This window comes from Ambystoma mexicanum, chromosome 8 (genome assembly GCF_040938575.1).
Source record: "Ambystoma mexicanum isolate Mex_15411 chromosome 8, UKY_AmexF1_1, whole genome shotgun sequence".
Lineage (NCBI taxonomy): Eukaryota > Metazoa > Chordata > Amphibia > Caudata > Ambystomatidae > Ambystoma > Ambystoma mexicanum.
In genome coordinates, this window is record NC_090929.1 from 27,088,977 (window position 1) to 27,110,473 (window position 21,497).

General features: G+C 46.0%; 1 protein-coding gene across 4 annotated transcripts in view; it reads right to left on the bottom strand.

Annotated features, from left to right (window-relative positions):
* The window catches only part of ZER1 (zyg-11 related cell cycle regulator), a 423,267-nt gene that overhangs the window by 14,639 nt on the left and 387,131 nt on the right, over nt 1-21,497 (bottom strand). For all 4 annotated transcript variants that reach the window (XM_069609184.1, XM_069609185.1, XM_069609186.1 and 1 more), the window contains exon 13: nt 16,527-16,715. In XM_069609184.1, the coding sequence (XP_069465285.1) occupies nt 16,527-16,715 (189 nt within the window). The remainder of the gene's footprint in view (nt 1-16,526; nt 16,716-21,497) is intronic.

A 21,497-nucleotide genomic window follows, 5' to 3' on the forward strand; every position in this document is an offset into this window, starting at 1 on the left:
GTTCAACTAGGTGAAGAGACCTCTGGGACACAGAAGAAGCAGGGCAGTAGCAAAGAAACACACGTCAGGTGTCAGCAGAAGGGAATTGTGGACGCAGCAAAGTTCAGTCTCCAGGAAGGCTTTCTTCATCTAGGAGAGCAGCAACAGCAGCAGAGACGATCATATGCCACAAGTCGATGACCCGCAGAGCCCCAAGATCCAGCTCACAATGGCAGCTGGTGCAGCGGAGAGGGCTCGTCTTCAGATGTGCAGCCCACAGGATGGTCACGGGACACTTCAGCAATGATCCAACAGCAGGCTTCTAGTGCAGGGCACGGGTCTGCTTAGCTTCAGCAGTCTAACCTTTGGAGCACCAACGAGTGCGTGGCAAGCAAAGGCAGCAGGGCTTCAGTGGGGGATAGCTTTGGTAATGCTTGTCCTCAGCAGCAGTCTTGCAGGTCTTCAGTGTGTGCGCCTCTAACTTGAATTCAAGGCTCCAGTCTTTACCTGATAAACGGCTCTAGGGCTCCTCTTGTTATCCAAGATTCAGGTTCGAGACTACCCCCAGCCCGCACGTGGCAAGAATCTACACCATTCAAACAGGTAAGGGCTGCAACTCATAGCCAGCCACAAACCACATACCTTCCAAGCAACAGATATTTTCTGTCAGGAATGTTTAATGGGGCTGCGCAGTTCCCAATCCAGTCCTGACCAATGAACTCACAAAAATACTCTAGCTCAGTGTTAAGAAAGATTTCTTTTGTGCACCTTTCCGTCCATTGACATCAATGGAACCTACCAACTTTTTGCTATGATTTGACACCTGCCCTGACTTTTGGAGGTAAGTAAAGTCTTTTTGCTCAGCTCATCTCTTTTGAAGGCACTGGTCAGCCCAAATGGTTACCAGTGCAGAGGGACTATCACCATTTTGCAAGATTCCGTCTGGTTTTTAGCTGCACACATCACCTTACTTTGAAGTCCTTTTCCTTTTTCTTTTCAGGAGATTTCTGTTACTTTCATGATGTGTCCAAGACGGGCTAGTGGCAGCAGATATTTTTCTCGCATGCACTTTTGCACTTGACTGCATAATGCAATTTTAAGTATCATATGCTCAAAATCCACACGTTTCCTGCTCTGTCCTTTCTCTATCTCGTCCTTTGGCCTTCTTCCTTCCATCCCAGGTCAGAAAATTACATATATGGTAGTCCCTTGTCCCCTTTTGAGTTTCCTGGTCAAAGGGGCGATATGAGCATCTGGCCGGATGGGAGGGTTGGGACTGTCAGTCCCAATCCACGCTCAGGCCAGGGATATGTCTGTTTTGGGGTAGATGTGAGGCAAGAGGCTGTCCATGATTGGACAGACCTTGCTTGCCAGTTTGAGTGGGGAAGAGCCTTTCCATTGGGGGGCCGAGGACAACTCAGGCTCAAATTTAGGATTTAGGAATTTAGGCCCCTCAAAATCACCCTTCAACTAGTAGATATCCTTCTTAAACCCACACTACTTGTTCATTGCAGTAGGGAGACGGACACCAAAGAGAGCCACCGTTAAAATCCAACTATATAACCCCTAACCACCCCCTAACCCTCTCAAGATAACGACTGAACGAGTCGGCTACATCAGTCGGAAATATCACCTATAGACAGAGCCCTAACTGTTAGCGGACAGCCTCCACACCCATTACTACACCACAAGACAACCAGACCAAAGCAGAACCAACTGGACATCAGCAAACAAATAAAGACTAAACAACTCTCTATCTAATAATGCTGCGCAAACGACCCATTCCGAGGGAAAGAAAAAGAGAAGAAAGAACAAACACTCCGGAACAGCAACATAGAACCACAACTACAGAACGCACCCCCGCAGTCAGGAACAAGAATTGAACTGACACAGAGAGAAGAGACAAATCCCTCTACCCAACTCCTTACCTCGCTGACAAATGGTCATCAGAGCAAACCAACCCAACGCTAGAAGCAGCAACATCAAACTACCCAACACAAACGTGCAGAAGAAGGATGAACACCACAAGAAACAGCAAACACGACTGATGCGATAACACCTTACATCACCAAAGCAAATCAACAACCACAACTCATGGAAGACGAACCGGATGAAAACAAAAAACCCAAGACAGAACCTAGAAGAACTCTTCGAAGACGCTGACACCCCAAAACCTACACCTCAACAAGAGATCGACCAGGATGGAAACCCCAACTCCGATCAGAAGACTACCTCAACAAGAAAGTCCAAACCAAACAACACCTCCAAACTCCAGTGCAATCTTATAAACGCAAGATCCATGTCAAAACACTCAAGAGATCTTCGACCTACTCGATGACAACAGCATGGACATCCTGTTCATCACAGAAACATGGCTAGACGACAACTACAAAATCACACTCCAAAGCTGCCTTCCAACCGACTTCAAATGCCTTCAAATAAACAGGAAAAACAAAAAAGGAGGCGGCATCACAATAGCATTCAAAGGACACCTGAAAATAAAAACAGACGAACCGCTCAACATCCTCAACTGCGAAACTATGGTAATACACCTAACAGCAAGCCCAAAAACCAACGTCACATTCATCCTGGTGTACAGACCACTGACATATGATGCAACCTTCGTCAGCAATTTCATAGAAGCCATCACCAACATAGCCATCAACCACGAACACCTAATCATCTGGGGGACTTCAACATCTGGTTTCAAGACAGTCACGCCAACTCCCAAAACTCACTGATTGAACAATTCACTACCATGAAACTACGACAACTAGTCAAAGGGGCAACACACTTGGCAGGACACACCCTCGACGCAATTTTCGCCAAGGAAAAACTCACCACGGCACCGCCGATACAAATACTGTGGAGCGACCATCTCATCATCCCATTCGTGATCACTCTGCCTACTCAAGTCTGCATCCAACCTCCTAAACTCACAACCACCACCAAAAGAAACCGGAAACACATCAAAGAAAGCAACCTATTCGAACAACTGGAGTTAACCAAACCCTCACCTACAGAACTAGAGCTAGTGACCTAGACGGGAAAGCAGAGCTACTACACAAACGGATTGCAGGCACGATTGGCAAGATCGCCCCAGAAAAACCATTCACCCCATCAACAAAACAAAAAAAGAGCAATGGCAAAATGGTTCACCCCACTATTAACCACCATGAAAAAGGAAATCAAAAAGATGGGACTGGAATAGAAGAAAGAATACAACCCAGACAAAAAAACACTGTCCCAGAGACAATTCTGCGCATACAAGAAGGAAATTCAAAAGGCAAAGAGAAGGCATTATGATGACAGAATCAGCAATGCCGCCAACACACAAAAAGAAATGTTTAACATAATTAAAGAGATGTGAAACCCACCAGGCTGTGACAACACCCCAACCCCCTCAAAGAAACTATGCAACGACCTGGCAGACCACTTCAAGAAGAAAATCAATGACATCCGACAAACCATACAAAACATACCAACCGACCACAACATACTACCAAGCAAACCTATCACAGAACCTCAGCACAAACTCTAAAACTTTCCTGAAATATCAGCAGAGGCATTCACAATGGTGGTAAAACACAGCAAGCAAGCTGGATCACCCATGGATCCCTGTCCCCCGGACATCTACAAATCAATCCTCTCACAAGGAACGCCAGCAGAATACTACAGAAACCTTCTGAACCTATTCACTAGCACCAGGAACTGTACCGAGGACCTTCAAATCAGCATATATTAAACCACTTCTGAAAAACACAAGTGGCGACGTAGAAGACCTCTCCAACTACAGGCCGATTTCAAACATTCCCTACCCGGCAAAACTCCTGGAAACCTACACATATAAACTAATCCAAGAACATGTAGAAAAACACCACCTGCTAAACCAAGCTCAAGTCGGTGTCAGACCCGCAGGAGGAACGGAAACAGCACTACTTATCCATCTGGGACGACCTAAAAACTAACGCAGACTCAAACACAACCTCAGCCCTTATCCTACTCGACCTCTCTGCATCCTTCGACACAGTTAGTCATGACACCCTAACCAAAAGACTAGAAGATATAGGCATAACAGACAGCACTACTCTGGACTAAATCATTCCTAGCAGACAGAACAGAAGCCGTATGGATTAAACACTTCAAATCCACTCCAAGAGCTAACGACTGTGGAGTGCCACAAGGATCCTCACTATCACCACTGTACTTCAACATCTATCAGACTCTGGTTATCAGAATCTTCAAAAAGTACATTACATGCTACAACTAAGCAGATGATACTCAAATCATCTACAAAATCAAAGACACCCAAGCCGATCATTCAACCCTAATCCAGTGTCTAAAAGAAGTCTTCAACTGGATGACTGCCAACAACCTGAAAATCAACCCAGGAAAGACAGAAATCATGATCATATCTAAAGACCAAGAGAACGAAACCGCCATCCCGTGGCCAACGGAAATGGGAACCCCACCATCACCATCTAAGGTAGTAAAAAATCTGGGAATCCTGATGGACAACACCCTAACCCTAGAACCACAAATAAATGCAACAGTCAAGAATTCCTCCTCCAGACGGCAAGAAGAATCCTACCATTTCTCTCCTTAACGCACAAAACACTCACTATCGTCGCCCTCATCATGTGAAGAATCGACTATGCAAACAGCCTCTACTTCGGAATACCAGAATACCTCCTGAAGAAACTACAACAGATCCAAAATACAGCAGCCAGACTACTCCTCAAACTATCAAGAAGAGAACACATCACTCCTGCTCTGAAAACTACACTGGCTCTGAGTAAAACATCACATCACCTTCAAAACAATGTGCAATCAGGGGACAAGGAGCCGAATTCCTACAAAAGAAAATAATCTACAAGCCAACAAGACTCCTCAGGTCAAGCAACGAAATCCGCCTGCAACCACAACCATACCTCAAGAAAAAACTTGGAGGCACCTCCTTCTACCACTTAGCCGCAAAAACCTCAAACAACATCCCAAAAGAAATAAGAAACAACAAAGATCACCTAAAATTTAGGAAATTACTAAAAATCTGGCTCTTCAACACCACAGACAAATTGAAAACCGAAACAGAAAGGAAAAGGGATGGCTAAACTAGAGTGGACACGCACAACTCCCAGAACCGACTGGGAAGCTCCCACGGCACCCGGACAAGTGACGCCGAGTATAGAGTTGAACACAGGCGACACCCATGGAGACGGAGTCAACAACCCCACCCAACACTCGTACTCGCCCCTTAGTTGCCACCAGGCACCACAGTGTTGTGAAATTGTCCGGATATTAGCAAACACCACAATAGCTGAGCTGTGGACATTGGCAGGTGCACTGGCCGTATCGTATGAGTGGGAAGGGAAGACAGGTAGGGCTGCGTGAGAGGCTGTGGGAGGAGGGGGCCAGATGCGAAAGGGACCTTCAAGGCCGGACGGAACCCAGATCAGGACAGAGGCGCAGGGATGCTCCTGAAACCCATCTGGGGAGATAACAGAAGCCCACCACCTCAAGTCAGGATAGAGATGCCAACTAACCAATTGCACTAACAATTTCCCCCTCTGCATACACCTTTCAAACTCCAAACACAATCACAAACCTACAGCACAACAAACCGCACAAACTTCACTACATTGCAACAACAAAACAAAAACACACAGACTGCACAACAGTACACGACGACTACTGGCCGCAAACACCCCAGGCCCAGCCAACGGACCCACCGGGCTGAGGCTGCCAACAGCACAACACTTCTCTCTCGCACTTGTCCAGCTTCCTCCCAATAACACCCCCCCTTCCCTTCCTCTTTCAGAGCCACCAGAGCGCCATGGGACCACTCCGGTGGTGATAGTGCGCGGTACAAATTTCCTTTAACAATAACATTAACATAAAAGGAGTCTAGCAGCCTTTGGAGCTGGGAGCCCTACGAAGAGTGGCAGCCAGCTGAAACAGACTATCGAAGACATCAGGAATTGCCTCCAGCCAAGAAGCCCCGCCTCTCCAGATTGATGTCCTGCAGACCCTTGTCAGTGTTTCCATACCTGAGCTGCTGGGATCAACTAGTCTGGGCATGCAATTCCTGGCCACTGAAGCCTTCGGCGGTGAACTAAACGTTAGGCTGACCTGCTCCATTCAGAGCATCAGCTGTGCATCGGCCCCTGTTCTGAGTTTTTTACTTTGAACTTTGCAGGTCGCCAGCTTGTGGCCCAAGAACAGTACTCTTACAGCTGCTGCTCACTAACCTAAAGAAGGGTAATTTTGGAGAGGTTTCCTTTCCTTCACCAAGTGAGTCGCCTGCTGACACCTGAGCGCTGCGTTCTTCGCTGCTGCTCGCTTCCATTGTGTCATAGGGGTCTCCTATTGTTGTGGGACCTGTAGGAGACTGCATGTCAGGGGTGCTTCTGTCATTCAACTGCAAACCATCAGGAACACTCTAGTCGGAATTCAGAACCGCTGCCTAGCCAAACCCAATCCTGATGCAGAAAACGGCCAAAGCACCCACGCCCCCTGGGACCCTTGCAACAGAACCAATAATCTGAGTAAGTGGGCTCAGAGAATCAAGGACCCCTACAGTTGGCTTCTACTAGAAGCGGGGAATGGGGACGAGCCTTCCTATAAATTCCCTCTACTTCCTCACGCTAGAGGGTTGTACAGGTACAAAGTCCTATCCCTTCTTCTCCATTGTCGGGTTGTCAAAATGGATTTTCAGAATCAACCTTGGGGTTGCATTCCGAGAGGCCAATGCATTATGGTGAACAGGAAAGACAGTGAAGTCTAGCCAGACCCAGTCTAGGTAGGGTAGCAGAGCGGCAAGGCTTAGACCCTGGAGCGGGGGGGGGGGGGAGGTTCAAGATTTGCCAAAAGCTACAATAAGAGACTCACAGACTGCTACAATAATCCCAGTAAGACAGAAGATGTGGAAAAATATACAAAGCTTTATTAGGCCTTTAATATAAACACTAAAGAACAAATTACTTACCTGTAACTTGTTCTCCAGCATGGGTCTGGCATGGATTTACATGATCATGAATATTCCCCGTCAGGCTGGTAATCCTCGATAAAACAAAAAACAGTTTCACTTTCACTTACAGACTGTATTTCTCCTCTAAACCAGTCACTGTACTCTGGGTCATACTGCCCCCAGCCAATGACTGCCCTCTCCCCAAGCCCCTCCTCTGGCAGCCATCTTCAGATTTGGTAAGCATGTACAGTGGCAGTAGGACCAAGAAGAGCTGCAGAGGGGTAGGAGGCAGCCCGCACGACATCCCCTTCCTATGAGACACAATTGGCATACGAAACAATGAGTGGTAGAAGCAAGCTCTCCGGATGCGATAGATAGCATTCAAAACAAATAAGCTACCACAGACCAACCCGCCCAGCTACCCAGGGCCTGAGCAGGCAATTGATTGAAAGGTGCCGGAGACCCTTGTGTCCTCAATACAAGCACCCTGCAGCGTCTTGCTGGGTTCGGAACACCATCTCACCTCAACGTAGTGAAACTACAACCAGATCTGTAATGGCAGGCACGTGACACTGTGCCGGCCCCCACGTTCGCAGCCTCCAAACCACGCTACCTGCACATGGGTCGGAGGGGTGTCAACACCTGACAAGATGTCTGGGAAGGGAGCAAGGTCCAAGCAGTGCCAAACCACTATAGACACCTTCACAGCCGGCGGGCCCACAGGCCCTGAATGCTCAAATGTGGAAACTACAGAGGCACAACCCGACCCCACCGAAGCGGCAGCTGAACCCAGCAATACCCAGATCCTCGAGGCCATTAAGTTGTTCCAAGCAACAATGGAAAACAAAATTGATGCCGTGGCCACAGACCTGGGCCTCCTGCGTCAAGACGTCCATTCCTTAGCCAGCAGAACTGAAGCACTAGAAACCCAGGTCCAAGAAAATACAGAAGCCAGAACCCAACTCCTTCAAGACGTGGATGTGCTTCAACCAAGAGTCAAGAATTTGGAGGATAGGGCTGAGGAGGCAGAGGGGCGAGCTCGCCGGTACAATATTCGACTCCTCGGTCTGCCGGAGGGTATTGAGGGACCTGACCCCACTAATTACGTTGAGAACCTCCTGCTGCAGGAAGTAGGAGCAGAAAGGCTTTCGCAAGGCTTCACTATCGAGAGAGCCCATATGTCTCTTGCAAAGAAAACGCCGCCGGGCACCCCACCAAGGCCTATGATAGCGAAGGTACTTAATTACAGGGATCGAGAGGTCATACTGGCCTTTTCGCGATCAGGTGGTCAGATCCAAAGAAACTGCGCAAAAATTGCCATCTATCCAGATTACACCTTCCAGGTCCAAATGAATAAGGCGAAGTTCATACACACAAAAGCCAGACTGAAAGCAGCAGGATTGCGCTACATGCTTCTGTACCCTTCAAGATTGAAGGTAATACACAACAACAAGGCCCACCTGTTTGACACACCGGCACAGGCCCGGGACTGGATGGACGGGCAGCAGATTCCTGACATTGAGGAGAAGAAGCGGAGGCCGCACTGAGCCCTTCGCCACGAAGTACAGGAGAGTCCTTCCAATTGCAATAGCCCATCACCAGAATGACCGAGTCTAGGCACAGCTGGAATGTTCCTCTAGAGCGAGACACTGGAGCCAAATGTCACTCCACCCCCGGAAGTTTCTTTCAGGGTATATATACCCGCCCGTAGGGCACCTGAAGACCAATGTGTGGTCAAACGGAGCGGAAACGGGACCGTCATAACAAGGGGAATCTCGCTGGACCTGTTCTAAGTTTGGGGAATTTACAGTTATTGGGGGGGGGAAATGGGGTGTTAGCACCAAAGTTGGGAACCTAAACCGGGAGACATCAAGACCACAGGGAAATTTCACATACATCACCAGCAGGACCTCAAGCGACGCCAGAAACGAACGACAGACCGCATGATACGCATGGCTGATAGGATAAAGGTTATGACGTGGAATGTCAGAGGCATGAATAGCTTTGTTAAGCAACGCCAAATTCACGCATATTTGAAAAGATGCAAGACTGGGATTGCCAGGCTCCAAGAGACACACCTAGCTGCGAAAAAACTGGAAGCATTAGCCAAGACATGGCGGGGGACCCCCCTGATAGGATCCTCTTACTCCTCTTATGCCAGAGGGGTCTTGATTTGGATTGATCCGACCATCCCCTTCAGGCTAATAAGCACCAAAACGGCTGATGAGGGTAGGATGGCACTTGTGTATGGCACTATTGAGGGTAGAGAGTTATGTCTTATCAGCACCTATGCACCTAACCATGACGCAACAGTCTTTTTCCACTCCCTATATTCACGACTTAGCCCTTATAGAGACAACATTATGATCTGGGGGGCACCCACAACTGCACCCTTGACCCCCTAAAGGAAAGATTAGACAACAAACATACTCGCCCATCCCCTCCTGCCAAAATATTATCTAAACTAACACATCAGCTGTTACTCTGGGATTTGTGGAGGGAACACCACCTAGAACAACATGAATACTCCTTTTTCTCCCCACCTCACGCCGTCCACACTAGGCTGGACTACATTTTTGCAAGTCAAGAGCAATAAGCCAAGTTTGGCGACGCACATTACCTGCCCAGCGTGCTGTTTGACCACTCCCCCCTGTTGGTCACCTGGGAAGTGTCCCCGCCTAGACCCCCGGTGCCCACGTGGAGGCTTAGGGCAGAGGCCCTGCTTGATACGGCTTTCTGTGAGCACATAAGGGATAGTACCGAGGAATACTGGCGAAGTAACTTGAATAGCGTAAGATATATAAGCACAGCGTGGGAGGCGTACAAGGTAGTTATAAGGGGAGAGAGGATTGCAGCTATAGGTGGTGCCCAAAGATCCATCATAACTTCATTAGAATGCTCTGAGAAAGAGCTAGGAGAACTGGAGGGCAGGGCTGACTCAACCCCAGAACACCTACAAAAAATAACCAAACTAAGGCAAACCTGTTTAACACACTGGGAATCCCTGGGGAAATTGAGTTATGCTAAGCACACCGAAAGAACAAATGCCCTGGGAGACAAACCCGGGAAACTCTTAGCCTGGCTTTATCTGACTCCCCGGACACCCATTTGCCATATACTCAAACCAGATGGCACCATGCACATACCCAAAAAGAAATCAACTCAAGTCTTCTCTGAGTTCTATCGCAACCTCTATTCCAAGACCCCGCCTCCTACTGACACCGAGATCGAGGATGTCCTGGACATCATTGAGCTGCCCAAATTAGACTCACAGATGGCGGAAGCCCTAGACGAGAATATCACTTCCGACGAAGTAATGGTAATCATTAGATCCCTACCATCCAGAAAATCTCCGGGCACGGATGGCCTCCTTTATAAGTTATATAAGGAGATCCTGGCCCCACTGTTGGCGCAGGTGTTTAACGAAGCCTATGAACACGGTACCCTTTCGGACTCCATGAGGGAAGCCGTAATCATCCCCCTACTTAAGCCTAGAAAGGACGGAACGGACTGCGGCTCATACAGGCCTCTCTCTATTTTAAAAGTAGATAGCAAGATTCTAACTGCCCTGCTAGCGAATAGATTGCGTAGAGTAATCCCCCTGTTGATCCGTTAGGACCAAACGGGCTACGTGCCGGGGTGCTCCATCACCGAGATCCTGCGCAGGTTACAACACGTCATCTATAGCGCGGAACGAAGGCCTCAGAAATACGCAGCCGCGTCACTCGACTCCACCAAGGCCTTTGATTCGGTGGGAATGGCTATATGCCACCATGGTTAAAATGGGGATGGGGATAGGACCAGCTTTTTTAAAATGGACCCAATTGGTTTACACCAACCCAAACGACAGGGTGCGCACGAACAAGACATGCCGACAAGTGGTCCCTCCATAGAGGCTCCCGTCAGGGATGCCCACTGTCCCCCCATGTTATATATCATCGCCGCTAAACCCGTAGCTGCTTACCTTAGACAGGAATACGGAGTTGGGGGCATTGAGATAGACGGTGTGACCCACCTCGTCTCCATGTACGCCGACGATACACTATTGTATCTACACAATCCTGAGCATCTCCTGCCCTATATCCTAGAGACCCAAGACGGATTTCAAAGACATACGGGGATCCAGATCAACAAAGACAAGTCTGGTCTCTACCCTCTCGCTGCACTATATAACGACAAATTCAGATCCCTGCCCCCCTTGGATCTTCAATGGCAGGTGACTTCCTTTAGATACCTGGGAATCACTATACATCGAAATCCAAACACAGAACACATCCTCAATACGGTTAGAGCTAAAGACACCCTTGAGAAATCTATGGAATTTTGGGGTAAGCTCCCGCTCTCGGTGGCCGGAAGGGCGGGTCTCCTCAAGATGGTGGCACTCTCCCGCCTACTACAGAATTTCACCAATGCCCCCTTCAACATCCCCCCCTCATTCTTTAGAGACATAAATAAACTCTGTAGGAGATTCCTCTGGCAGGGGGGCATGCACAGGGTGGCGTTGGAGACACTCCAAAGACCCTACGAGAGGGGAGGAATGAAAGTTCCCAACTTCGAGCTATACTACCTTGCAAGTCAACTGAGGCATGTGATGCGATGGATGGCCGACGAGATCACAACAGACACCCGACTCCTCCAACCAGCTCTGCCTCGACTGTTACTCAGAGACCTACTTTGGGTCGAGGAGAGTGTTATACGACACTGTCCATACCTGGCCAGACTTGGGACCCAGCTTTGGAAACGGGCCTGCAGATCAGTGCGGGCAGAAGATCTGTACTCCCCACAAATTCCCATAGCGGCAATCATGGCAAAATACTCATGGGGCCAATTGGAAGTGTGTACCCAGTGGGAACCCTATAGTGTGGCTATCCTAGGAGACCTGATTCAGGAACAAGAGATCTTAACATTCACCGAACTCAGCGAAGCCACAGGCCTACCTGCAGGACAGTTTTTGCTCCACAGGGCAGTGGTACAGGCTATGAGGAACAGATGGCCCGGGGCTGCCAACCTGGCAACGGAGAACGAGATCATAGAAACAATGCTAGACACAAAACTTCACGACTCTTATGAAGCCTTGATGCGAGACACGACCAGAAACGAACTCAAATGCAGAAGGAAGTGGGAAAACGAACTGGGCCTCGAATTCGAAGATAAAGAATGGGAGGAGATAACCCACTATCACAAAAAAAATCTCCAGAAATGCCCGTTTACAACTTATCCAACTGTACATCACCAACAGGGCTTACCTCACACCGGAAGCCATATCGAGGTTCAGGGGTGCAGAAATCCAGATATGCCCCAAATGCAACGAGCCTAGGGCGGGAATGACCCATATGTTCTGGGGCTGTCCAGTGATACGAGGTTTCTGGGCACAAGTAAAGGAAAGAGTGGCAAACGCGGACATTGAAGTGGAAGGGCATAAGCCAGTGGCCTGTATTTTGGGCAGATACAAACGCAGCAGGAAAAACAAGTTTCTAAACAGACTCAAAGACCTAACATACATAACGGCAAAAAGACGCATAGCCATGGGATGGAAAAGCCCCAGAAGCCTGAGCGAGGCTCAATGGTGGGGAGACCTTAGGAGGTGGATAGCCGCTGAGACTGGAGCATGGGAAACCGCAATTCATGAACAGAGGCTAGACACCAGTGAAGAACTACACCGTTGGGTAGCGATAACAGTGCCATTGCTCCATTCCATAGCGTCAGATGGTACCTCAGACGGTACGAATAGCCCTGGCCCGAAAGCTGGCTCGATGAGGACTGATGGATCGACCGTGGTCTTGGGGGAGGGAGGGGAGTCAGGGGAGGGAAGGAGATTAGATGTGTGATTATGTATATTGCATTGATACATGACAGTGGTTTGTTTATATTGTTAAAACCCAATAAAGAAAATAAAAAAATAAAAAATGAATTCAATATTGAGTCATACTTAAGCATTCTAGTTTCTTATTTTGCTGTAGTAATTGATTTCTTTAAGAGCTTTCCACTACCAAATATTCTTCATCAACTATCAACTATCTATTGATTGCGCTTAACTATATTTCGAGTAACAACATTCATTAAAGTTACTTGTAAAATGATAATCATGAACAATGGCACTGCAGTACAGATTCGTTTACTACAAGCGCCATTTTGAATAAACACATTTGTGTCGCATCCACACTTGAGGCAGGAACTGGGGGAGTGCGGTGTACACTGGCTTTTAGCCATTAACAACAGATTCTTGGGATTTAACCCGTGATTGCAGGTAAAGATTGATTGGGATGCAAATTTATATAGCAGTAAATATTTTCTCCAACATGAACTTGGATCTTTTAAACGTTCCAACGCTGCTATATTAAATTCACATCTTAAAAATTAAATGTAATGGGCCAAACAATTAGACCTTTTTAGAATACTCATCGTATTTTGAGGTATTCCACAGTATCCTTTAATATAAATCAGGAACAATACTAGTATATACTTAAATGTCAAGGGCTTTTTTTTTTTAAATACATATATATATTTCTTCTTCACAGGAAACATATTGACAATACAATCAGTAAAGATGAACTTTAATGGGGCTCATTAATAGTAGACTCAGCAACCAATATGCACATGCCGCAATAATCAAGACTGAGAGGTAAGATTTCTTATGAAAACAGGGCTTCGGCGATTACAGTTAAATCTGCCATCAGCACTACTAATCATTAACCAGTACTGGATACCAGCCGAACTAGGCTTCATTAAACTTAGATACTACTAAACAAGGGCTGATCATTTTGGACAAATATTAGAAGGGTGAGCTAGGTTTGATATCAGTGACCTTTGCCTGGCTTTCTTTTCTATCATTTCTCACTTCTTTAACATCTCCTTAGCTCATACCTTCTAATCAATATCAGACATTTTGATGCGAAGCAGTTTGCTGGTTTTGTGGCTTCACGGTCTCACAACAATGAGGAAGCTAATGATCTGGCTCTGACCTTTCAACTAACAACAATGTTTTAAAATGATATACCTATCTTGACTAACAATAGGAGCACAGGGTGTGTGTGACAAGTGTATATATGGTCTCATAGGAAACCATACGTATGTTCTCTTTTTGAATACTTTCTCACAAAATGAATGATTTTGCTAATGAGGATTTATCCTTTCTTTTGTTTTCTTATTATTTGTCCATTCTGACTCATTCTCTCCAAACCTGGCCTGACATGTGACGCAACATGGTCTGGTTCATCTTTGTTCTATTGATGTTCTTATTTTGTAATGTATTCAATATGATGTCAACTGGTATTGATTATTTGGTACCATTATAAACTTTGCGTGATTTATGTTTTGACCAATTTATGTCACAGCCTTGACAACGACCAGGGGTCGAAACATGTGTCGGCTGCTCTCATCATACAAGAATAAAAAATTCCACATCATCTATTGGATCACTTGGACTACTATATTATTAGAAATTGATGGACTATTCTAAAATATTGTGGTTTAGAGCGCGAGATACTCTCCCAAGCCCCAATCTGTCTGTTTATATGGCTTTGTGGGAAGTCTGAGGGAGTCGGTATTCTCGCTGCCACCGCTTTTTTGCTTTTTATTCTTTCTAAATTGTGATCATTAACTGATATATTAATAGTGGTAACTAGCGCACCTACAGTGATCGATCCCACATTACTCATCTTTTGTATGTATTCTGACTAAATGCAATTACTGCATTACTTTGTTGGTACATGTTATTACCGAGAGTATGGTAGGCCAGTCAAACTCCTATAAAAATTGTATTCGTTCAGCAACTACCAACTAAGAAGTGGCCTTTTGAAAGTATTGTAAAGTAAACCTATGTGTGTGGGTTTATTGTGCTAAGTATTTACCAGTGACACTTGGGTAAATATAATAAATCTATATTCTAATAAAAATGTATGTGTAAGTATTTCTTTTATGTGCATTACTAACTGGGTTCAGCGTACTTACCTACAGCTCACATCTTCTTAAGATAAGCCTGACTGCTCTGCCACTCTACCAAGGTATCCGAGTAGTACAGACAGAAACTAAGAGTTGGGCTTCTACAAACCACTGGGGTAGATTACTAAAGTCTTACTTGCAAGTGGGACTTTAGGAAAACTCCCCTAACAATGACAGGCCATTGATCACAAAACACAGGGCCCTAGAAGAGATCCTTTTCACTGCGGGAGCAAGTGACTACCAAATACTCAACAGTAGTATAAGTGCACTTAAAATGCTCCTAGGGGTGACTGCATTACTGTAGCAACAAACATGAGAAGAAAGGATTAAAAAAAACAGAGAATACAATGCTGGGTTTGATCAGGACCAAGTTCACCCCCTAAACACAACCCACTAGCCACATAGGTTCAGTCAAATAGAGTAAACTGCATGGATTTACACATGCATATGTACAGCAGATCACTGGACTACCTTAGAGTTACTTCAATAGCTTCACAACCCTAAGGGGAACAAACAACAAATGGTGGATGACAGCTACAGTAATCACAAATTCAGGGCTTTTTCAAGTTTTAGAAAGCCAACTCGATAGGTCTGCCATAGTTATAGGCTAGCATAGGGGCGGTAAGACAGCCGATAGAAGCATCAGAGGAAGATGCCAGCATACCAGGGAGCCTGAGGGATCACCCAAAAGAGATTCAGCGTGTTGGAGAAAGCTGGATGCAGAGTGAGGCCAGGATCACGATTGGGCAGTCTGGTCACGGCAACGGTAGGGGGCAGATAAACACATTTGCACCCGGGGCCCAGTGATCCTTGAGGGGAGGACCCAGAAAGAGCACCCACAGTGCCTGTTCAAATGTAAACGGCTGAAGAAAAGTGAGTGTATAGGTACGTTTCTATGTTGAAATTTTATCTGGGTTGCCGTTGCCAGCCTCGAGTCAATGGGCTTGAACTCGGATTACTGGAAGCACCCAGACAAGGAGATCCACTTATTGAAGATGATTTAGGATGGTAACCCAGGAGGCCAGGACACTGCAGAAGCGGCTAAAGTTGGAGGAGTGCTCATTAAGATCAAGCAAGGTTCAGGAACCCTCAGGGGAGAAGCAGAGTCAAGCCAGCCAGCAAACGCAATCCCATGACACCATGACAGAGGCAATGGCTAAAGATGACCCAAGTTGTCCCATGAGGAGCTGAGGAGGAATAGCAGGCAGTCACAGGTCAGTCATACTAGAGAGGACACCCACCTTGATGATCACTAAGACCACCTGCATATTTATGTTATTTATTTTTTATTTGTATAGCGCCCAACAGCGTGTGGACAGCGTGGCGCTGTTACAGAGATGGAGGAGTACTCCTTGGAAGATTACATAGTTACAGAGGTAAAGGACAAACACTTCAAGTGTATACAGTTTGGTTGGTTACAGGGAACCCGAGTACGCAAGCGTGGTAGTCTTAGGTCAGAAACGGGGGGATATGCATCAGCATCAGTATAATGCAACCCTCTTGCTCCCCTCCATCCTGTCTTCACCTCCACCCTTCTTTGAAGCAGCTTCTTCGCAAAGTAGCATGGTATAAAACTCAAATATTTTAACCAGTTCCACCATTTGCTCTCCATTCCTCACAGTTGGCACAAACGTCTCACCTATAGTTGATGTTCCTCCGGGAGCTGAAGTCCCAACTCTGAATGGCTCCCCACATACGGTCGACAACTTCGTCACGAGATGGCTCGCTGATAAACCAAGCGTCCGGTCCATCAAACATGATATGGGAGAGGACTCCGCAAGCATTATATGACACTTCAATCCCATCCGCTTTGCTCTCGAGTAGGTTGCTGTGGAGACAGAAACCAAGAATGGGATCATGCGAGGAAGAAACATCCGAAGTAATAGAAAGGGAAAACAGGTTCTGTAAAAACGACCCAATGGTTCCTAAACTACAATGGCTGCCTCTGAAAGTGAACAATCAAAAGCTGCAGCCCAGAGGCCAAAGTGGCAGGTCAATAAAGCCTGAAATAAGTTACTTACCTGCAACACAAGGTCACGAGTGACGTATCTTTGAACAAATCACATGCGTGGGACTGAGGTTCTCTGACGACCCCAGGATATGATTTACAGTATGCATATGTTAGGGTGTTTTTTCCCTCTGGTTTAGGAAGACTGAACTGTAGTATAAGCGCATGTTTTTTGTTAAATTATTCAAGTCTCCTTCTCTGTCTCCCAGTCGCTCTTTCTCTCCCCAGTCCATCTCCCCACCCCCCCCTTCTCTCTCCAATATAATGGGATCATTTTTAATACTGTGCTCTTATGAAATGATACTGTGATACGCGTGGCTTAAATAAAGTATATATTTCTCACAATGTCAGTGTATTTTCTAGAGATTAGTGTGTGCATTAATGGTACCTTTGTGTCAGCCAGCCACCACTACCTGAGAGTTACACATGGTCACTCTGTCCACATTACCTACCTTAAGAGAGTTGTGGCTACCCTTTCTTGTCAGGGCTAGTGGTTGTAGTACCCTCAACAGAGAGTGGTATAAAAACCGCCTGAACAACTGTGTTTCTCATTGACTTACATTGTAGGTTCTCCTGCTCTGCTGCAACTTATTTGTGGCTTCCAGTTATGCAACCAACCTCTGCATCTCTGTTGGGTGAGATTTTCATAGCAATGAAATCTTCCTGACCTGTGTCAACCCCAGAACTTTTTTGCTTTACTGGTGGATTATTTCTCCCTATACCTCAGTGAGTGGGAACCTTTTTCCACACTCACAGAGTCTTTTACTCTTTTTATTGGTGTCATTAAGACTCTTCATAGTGTCTTTTTAATTGTATCCTCTTTGGCAACTTTTGGCACACACTGCCTATTGTTGCTGGGTTGCCCTTGGGGCACCCCTTTTACTTTCTCTGGCTAACCTTCTGGGAACTACAGTTCCCGAGGGTAGAAATGATCTTCGGATCCCTTTTACATTTTAATAGGTGAGACGAGCAGCCCCCAACTTATCTGAAGTGTTGGGGGGGATATTGGGTATCCTCATTTTAAATGTAACATTTATGTCACAAGGACAAACTTAACTTTAATGGCAGTGAACCCTTTTATTAATTCGGTGCACCTTTACCACAGGCTGTTTCCACAGCCCTGGTAAAGGCACCCATGGGTGCAGGGTGAGACTGGCCCCTCGGCCTTTCGGCCAATGGCTGAGCCGAAATCGTCCCTGGAAAGTGGAGGCCGGTTGCTGGCCATGCCTGGGCCGGTTTTGAAAAAAAAAATTGAAAAAAAAAAAAGAAAAAAAAAAAAAAAATCACATTTTTATTTTTTGCCAAAAAGCCTTTCATCCTTCTTAGGTCGATAAATACCAACACAGGTTGGGTAACATTGTATGCATATTTGTTCCATAAAAAAGAGCTTAAGCGTAAGTGCTATACAATAACATATCATTTGGCCTTGGACGTCTGCTTGAATTCACAGTAATTTAGTGTACTTAGGAACAATGCTATTTGATGACACTTCCTGTTTTGTCAAGGGGTGAAAGGTTGTGTTTCATCGCTTCCCGGGATGTCACTTTGGGGTGGGGTCAAATGACATCACTTCTGGTGATGTATTAAGAGGTCAAGGGTCATGAGACGAGGGATGGGCGACTTTGAGGCGAGGGGTGGGCCACTTTTTTTGGGTGACCGGGCCCATTTCTTGTCCCAGTCCGACCCTGCATGGGTGCTCATTTTCCCAAAATGGCCCCTGTCTTCTTTTTTCGCCATTTCAGAGTTCCTTGTCCTTTCTTGCTCCTTCTACTGACATTCAGGGTGGGAAAATCCTTTGTGTTAACTTTATCTTCGGCGGGAGACATCGGTCAAGCCAGCCCAGGCTCCAGAGTGTCTGTGAAGGTAGGAAGCGAGGGAGGAGTCCAAAACTCTGCAGCCCTTTGTCTTCCAGCCCGAGTGCGAGATTCCTGTTCAAACTGTGAGGCTGGCTGTCCTGAAAGGAGCGCCAACCCCCCCAAGTTTGAATGTTGCAAAGTTGTTTGATTGGCTGGGTTCCTGCATAAAAGTCCAAACCTGGAAGCTGAAGAGGTAGTCGACCACTCGAAACAAAACCAATGAGTAATATGAAGGATTTGCGGCAGGCACTATTTCCAGCGACCGCAGATCCTGCTGTGTAACCGGAGCCTGCTGTAGCCCTTCCTTCCAATCGACCTGGGGACTACAAAAACGACGACCCTGGCCCAGAGCCTGGCGAGACCCACTAGTCTCATGAAGACATGCATTTTGAGCCATCCGATGTTGTGCTGTGACCTTGCGGGGCTGCAATACCCCAATACCCTGGGACCTCGAGCCATTGTGCGGTGCACGGTCTTCCTAATTCCAAATCTCGCAGCAAATTTGTGGGCATCCTGCTGGATCTCCACAGGCACGATTCCAGTCCAAAAAGTCCCCTCACCAGAGTGCTGGACCTTGCAAACGACGAGAATCCGACCAGTGATATTCTCTCTTCTGTGCTCCTGAAAAGGCGCCAAATCCACAGAGCCGCATTCAACCGCGAGGAAAGTCTTGCCTGGAGCCTTCTTCCGTGATCTCTGCTGCAAAAGTCCTTCCAAAGTCCTGTCTTCCATCTTCTAGACAAAGGAATCCATCGACCAGGTTTTTGGCTGCATATCCTGAAGTCTTCCTGATGCAACTCTTCTCCTGTAATGAGGTCCTGCGTTGGCTGGGGTATTTTACCTACCTTAAGCCTTTGTGATTTCTGTATAGCTTTGGGGTGTTTTCTGTGATTGGGAGGCCACTCATCCAGTTCACCCAGGCCCACTGCGGAATCCTCCTAGGGTGTCTTCTCTGAAGTCTACTTACTTGTTTGAACAGTCTTTCTCAGGAACTCTGACTTTGCCAGCAGCTGAACCCTCTCACCCTGCCTACAGCTGGCACCTAGACCACTAGGTTCCCTCTACTGCCTCTGAGTGAACTCATGCTATAGAATAAGGGAAGGACTGGATAAGAAAAGGGTTCTGCCTTGAAAAGAAGTGTGCACAACTTACTTACTTGTAAAGAAAGTTGATTGGTAACTGTAACTCAGGGTGCACAGTTACACAAGTTCTTACTTACCTTGAATGTGTGTTGAACTATTCTGAAAAGTATATATAACGTTAAGTTACACACCTGTGATTTGGTTGTGCCTCTTCCCCAAAAGTAATGCTGTTGGTTTCACTTTATTATTCCTGTTAGGATAAATGTATGAGTGTCCCCAATTGGGTCTTGCTTCCCCTGACTTGCTGTTAGCCTGTCCAGAATGAGTCAGCCTTGCCTTTTAGGTTGCTGATAGCTCCTTACAAAGGTATATAGGTTTCACTTACCTTGAGTAGAACTGTGTTATCCTAAAATAAGTTATTGCTTGCATTAGTCTGTGAACTGAAAAGCAACTGTAATTGAATATTACACCCCAAAGCCTGCCTCCATATGAAAAACAGTATTATCCTGAATCAGAGTCATAGGTTTATGCTTTTCCTAGAATCTGTGTTTCACCCGATCAGAAAAGTAGATTGTCCAGTTAATGTTACTATGTGATTTCTTGCTGAGCGTCATGGTACAGCTGATAGGGTCTACTACCCTTGTATTACTGTAAAGTATCTGGAAGTAACTCATGGTTTTTTATCACCCAAGAATAGGGGTGCCCTATACTAAATGTGTATACATTGGTTTGACTTCCCTAGAACTCCTGTTAGGTGTTCCAAATAAGGTTATATGCTTTGGTCTGTGCTCCTTCAAGCATAGTGCTGTGTTTTATAATTGTGGTGATATATAATGTGATAGTACTTGTTAGGCAAAGTTTGTATGCAGTACCCTTTGGGTGCACTACACACAACTCTGGCTACAGGAATAGGAAACCCAACCTTTGGTATAAGCTTGTACTACACAGTTCTGGTAGCGTGTTGAGCAGCCAGGCTTATGATATGATAAAATATATGATATGATATAGCATTTATAATGCGCCTATACACAAGTGTCTCAAGAAGAGTGAATGTGAGCTGTAGGGGAGTTACACAGAGATTCACAGTGACAAGTATTCAAATAAACCCTTACACACAAGGTTTCTTGAATAAACAATTAATTTTTTTCATCAGTCAGTTAGAATAAGCCTTCTTCAGAAGGGAGCAATCTAAAAGTAACTCACAAATACACTTCAATACTGTACACTCTTAGTTTCTAAATCAGTAAAGACCCTTTTGGGGTGGCCCACAGACACAACTTACACCCTCAGGTGACTTCAATAGCTAGGGTGCTGGAGACATGAATATCTTACTGTTTGCATTTAGAATACTTTTAGAAGTTGGTAAAAGGAAAAGGTTATTAGAACAACAAGAGACCACAAATATTCTTAAGCAGGCAAATCATTTTGGATCCCCTAAGAAGAGTCATTCAGTACAAGAGGCTAGGCCAAAGTCAATGGGCAAAAGTCTTATATAGGATGAAGCACTTCTGGTAGGTAAGTAGAAAAGTCTTTGCACAATGTCTTAGAAGTCTTTGAAGAAAATAATAATCAAATGTAGGGCCACAAGCTGATTAGACATGTGAGCAGTAGAAGATGCAAGCAACTCTTCAAAGAGAGGTAAGTTCTCTCAGACTTTACAGTAC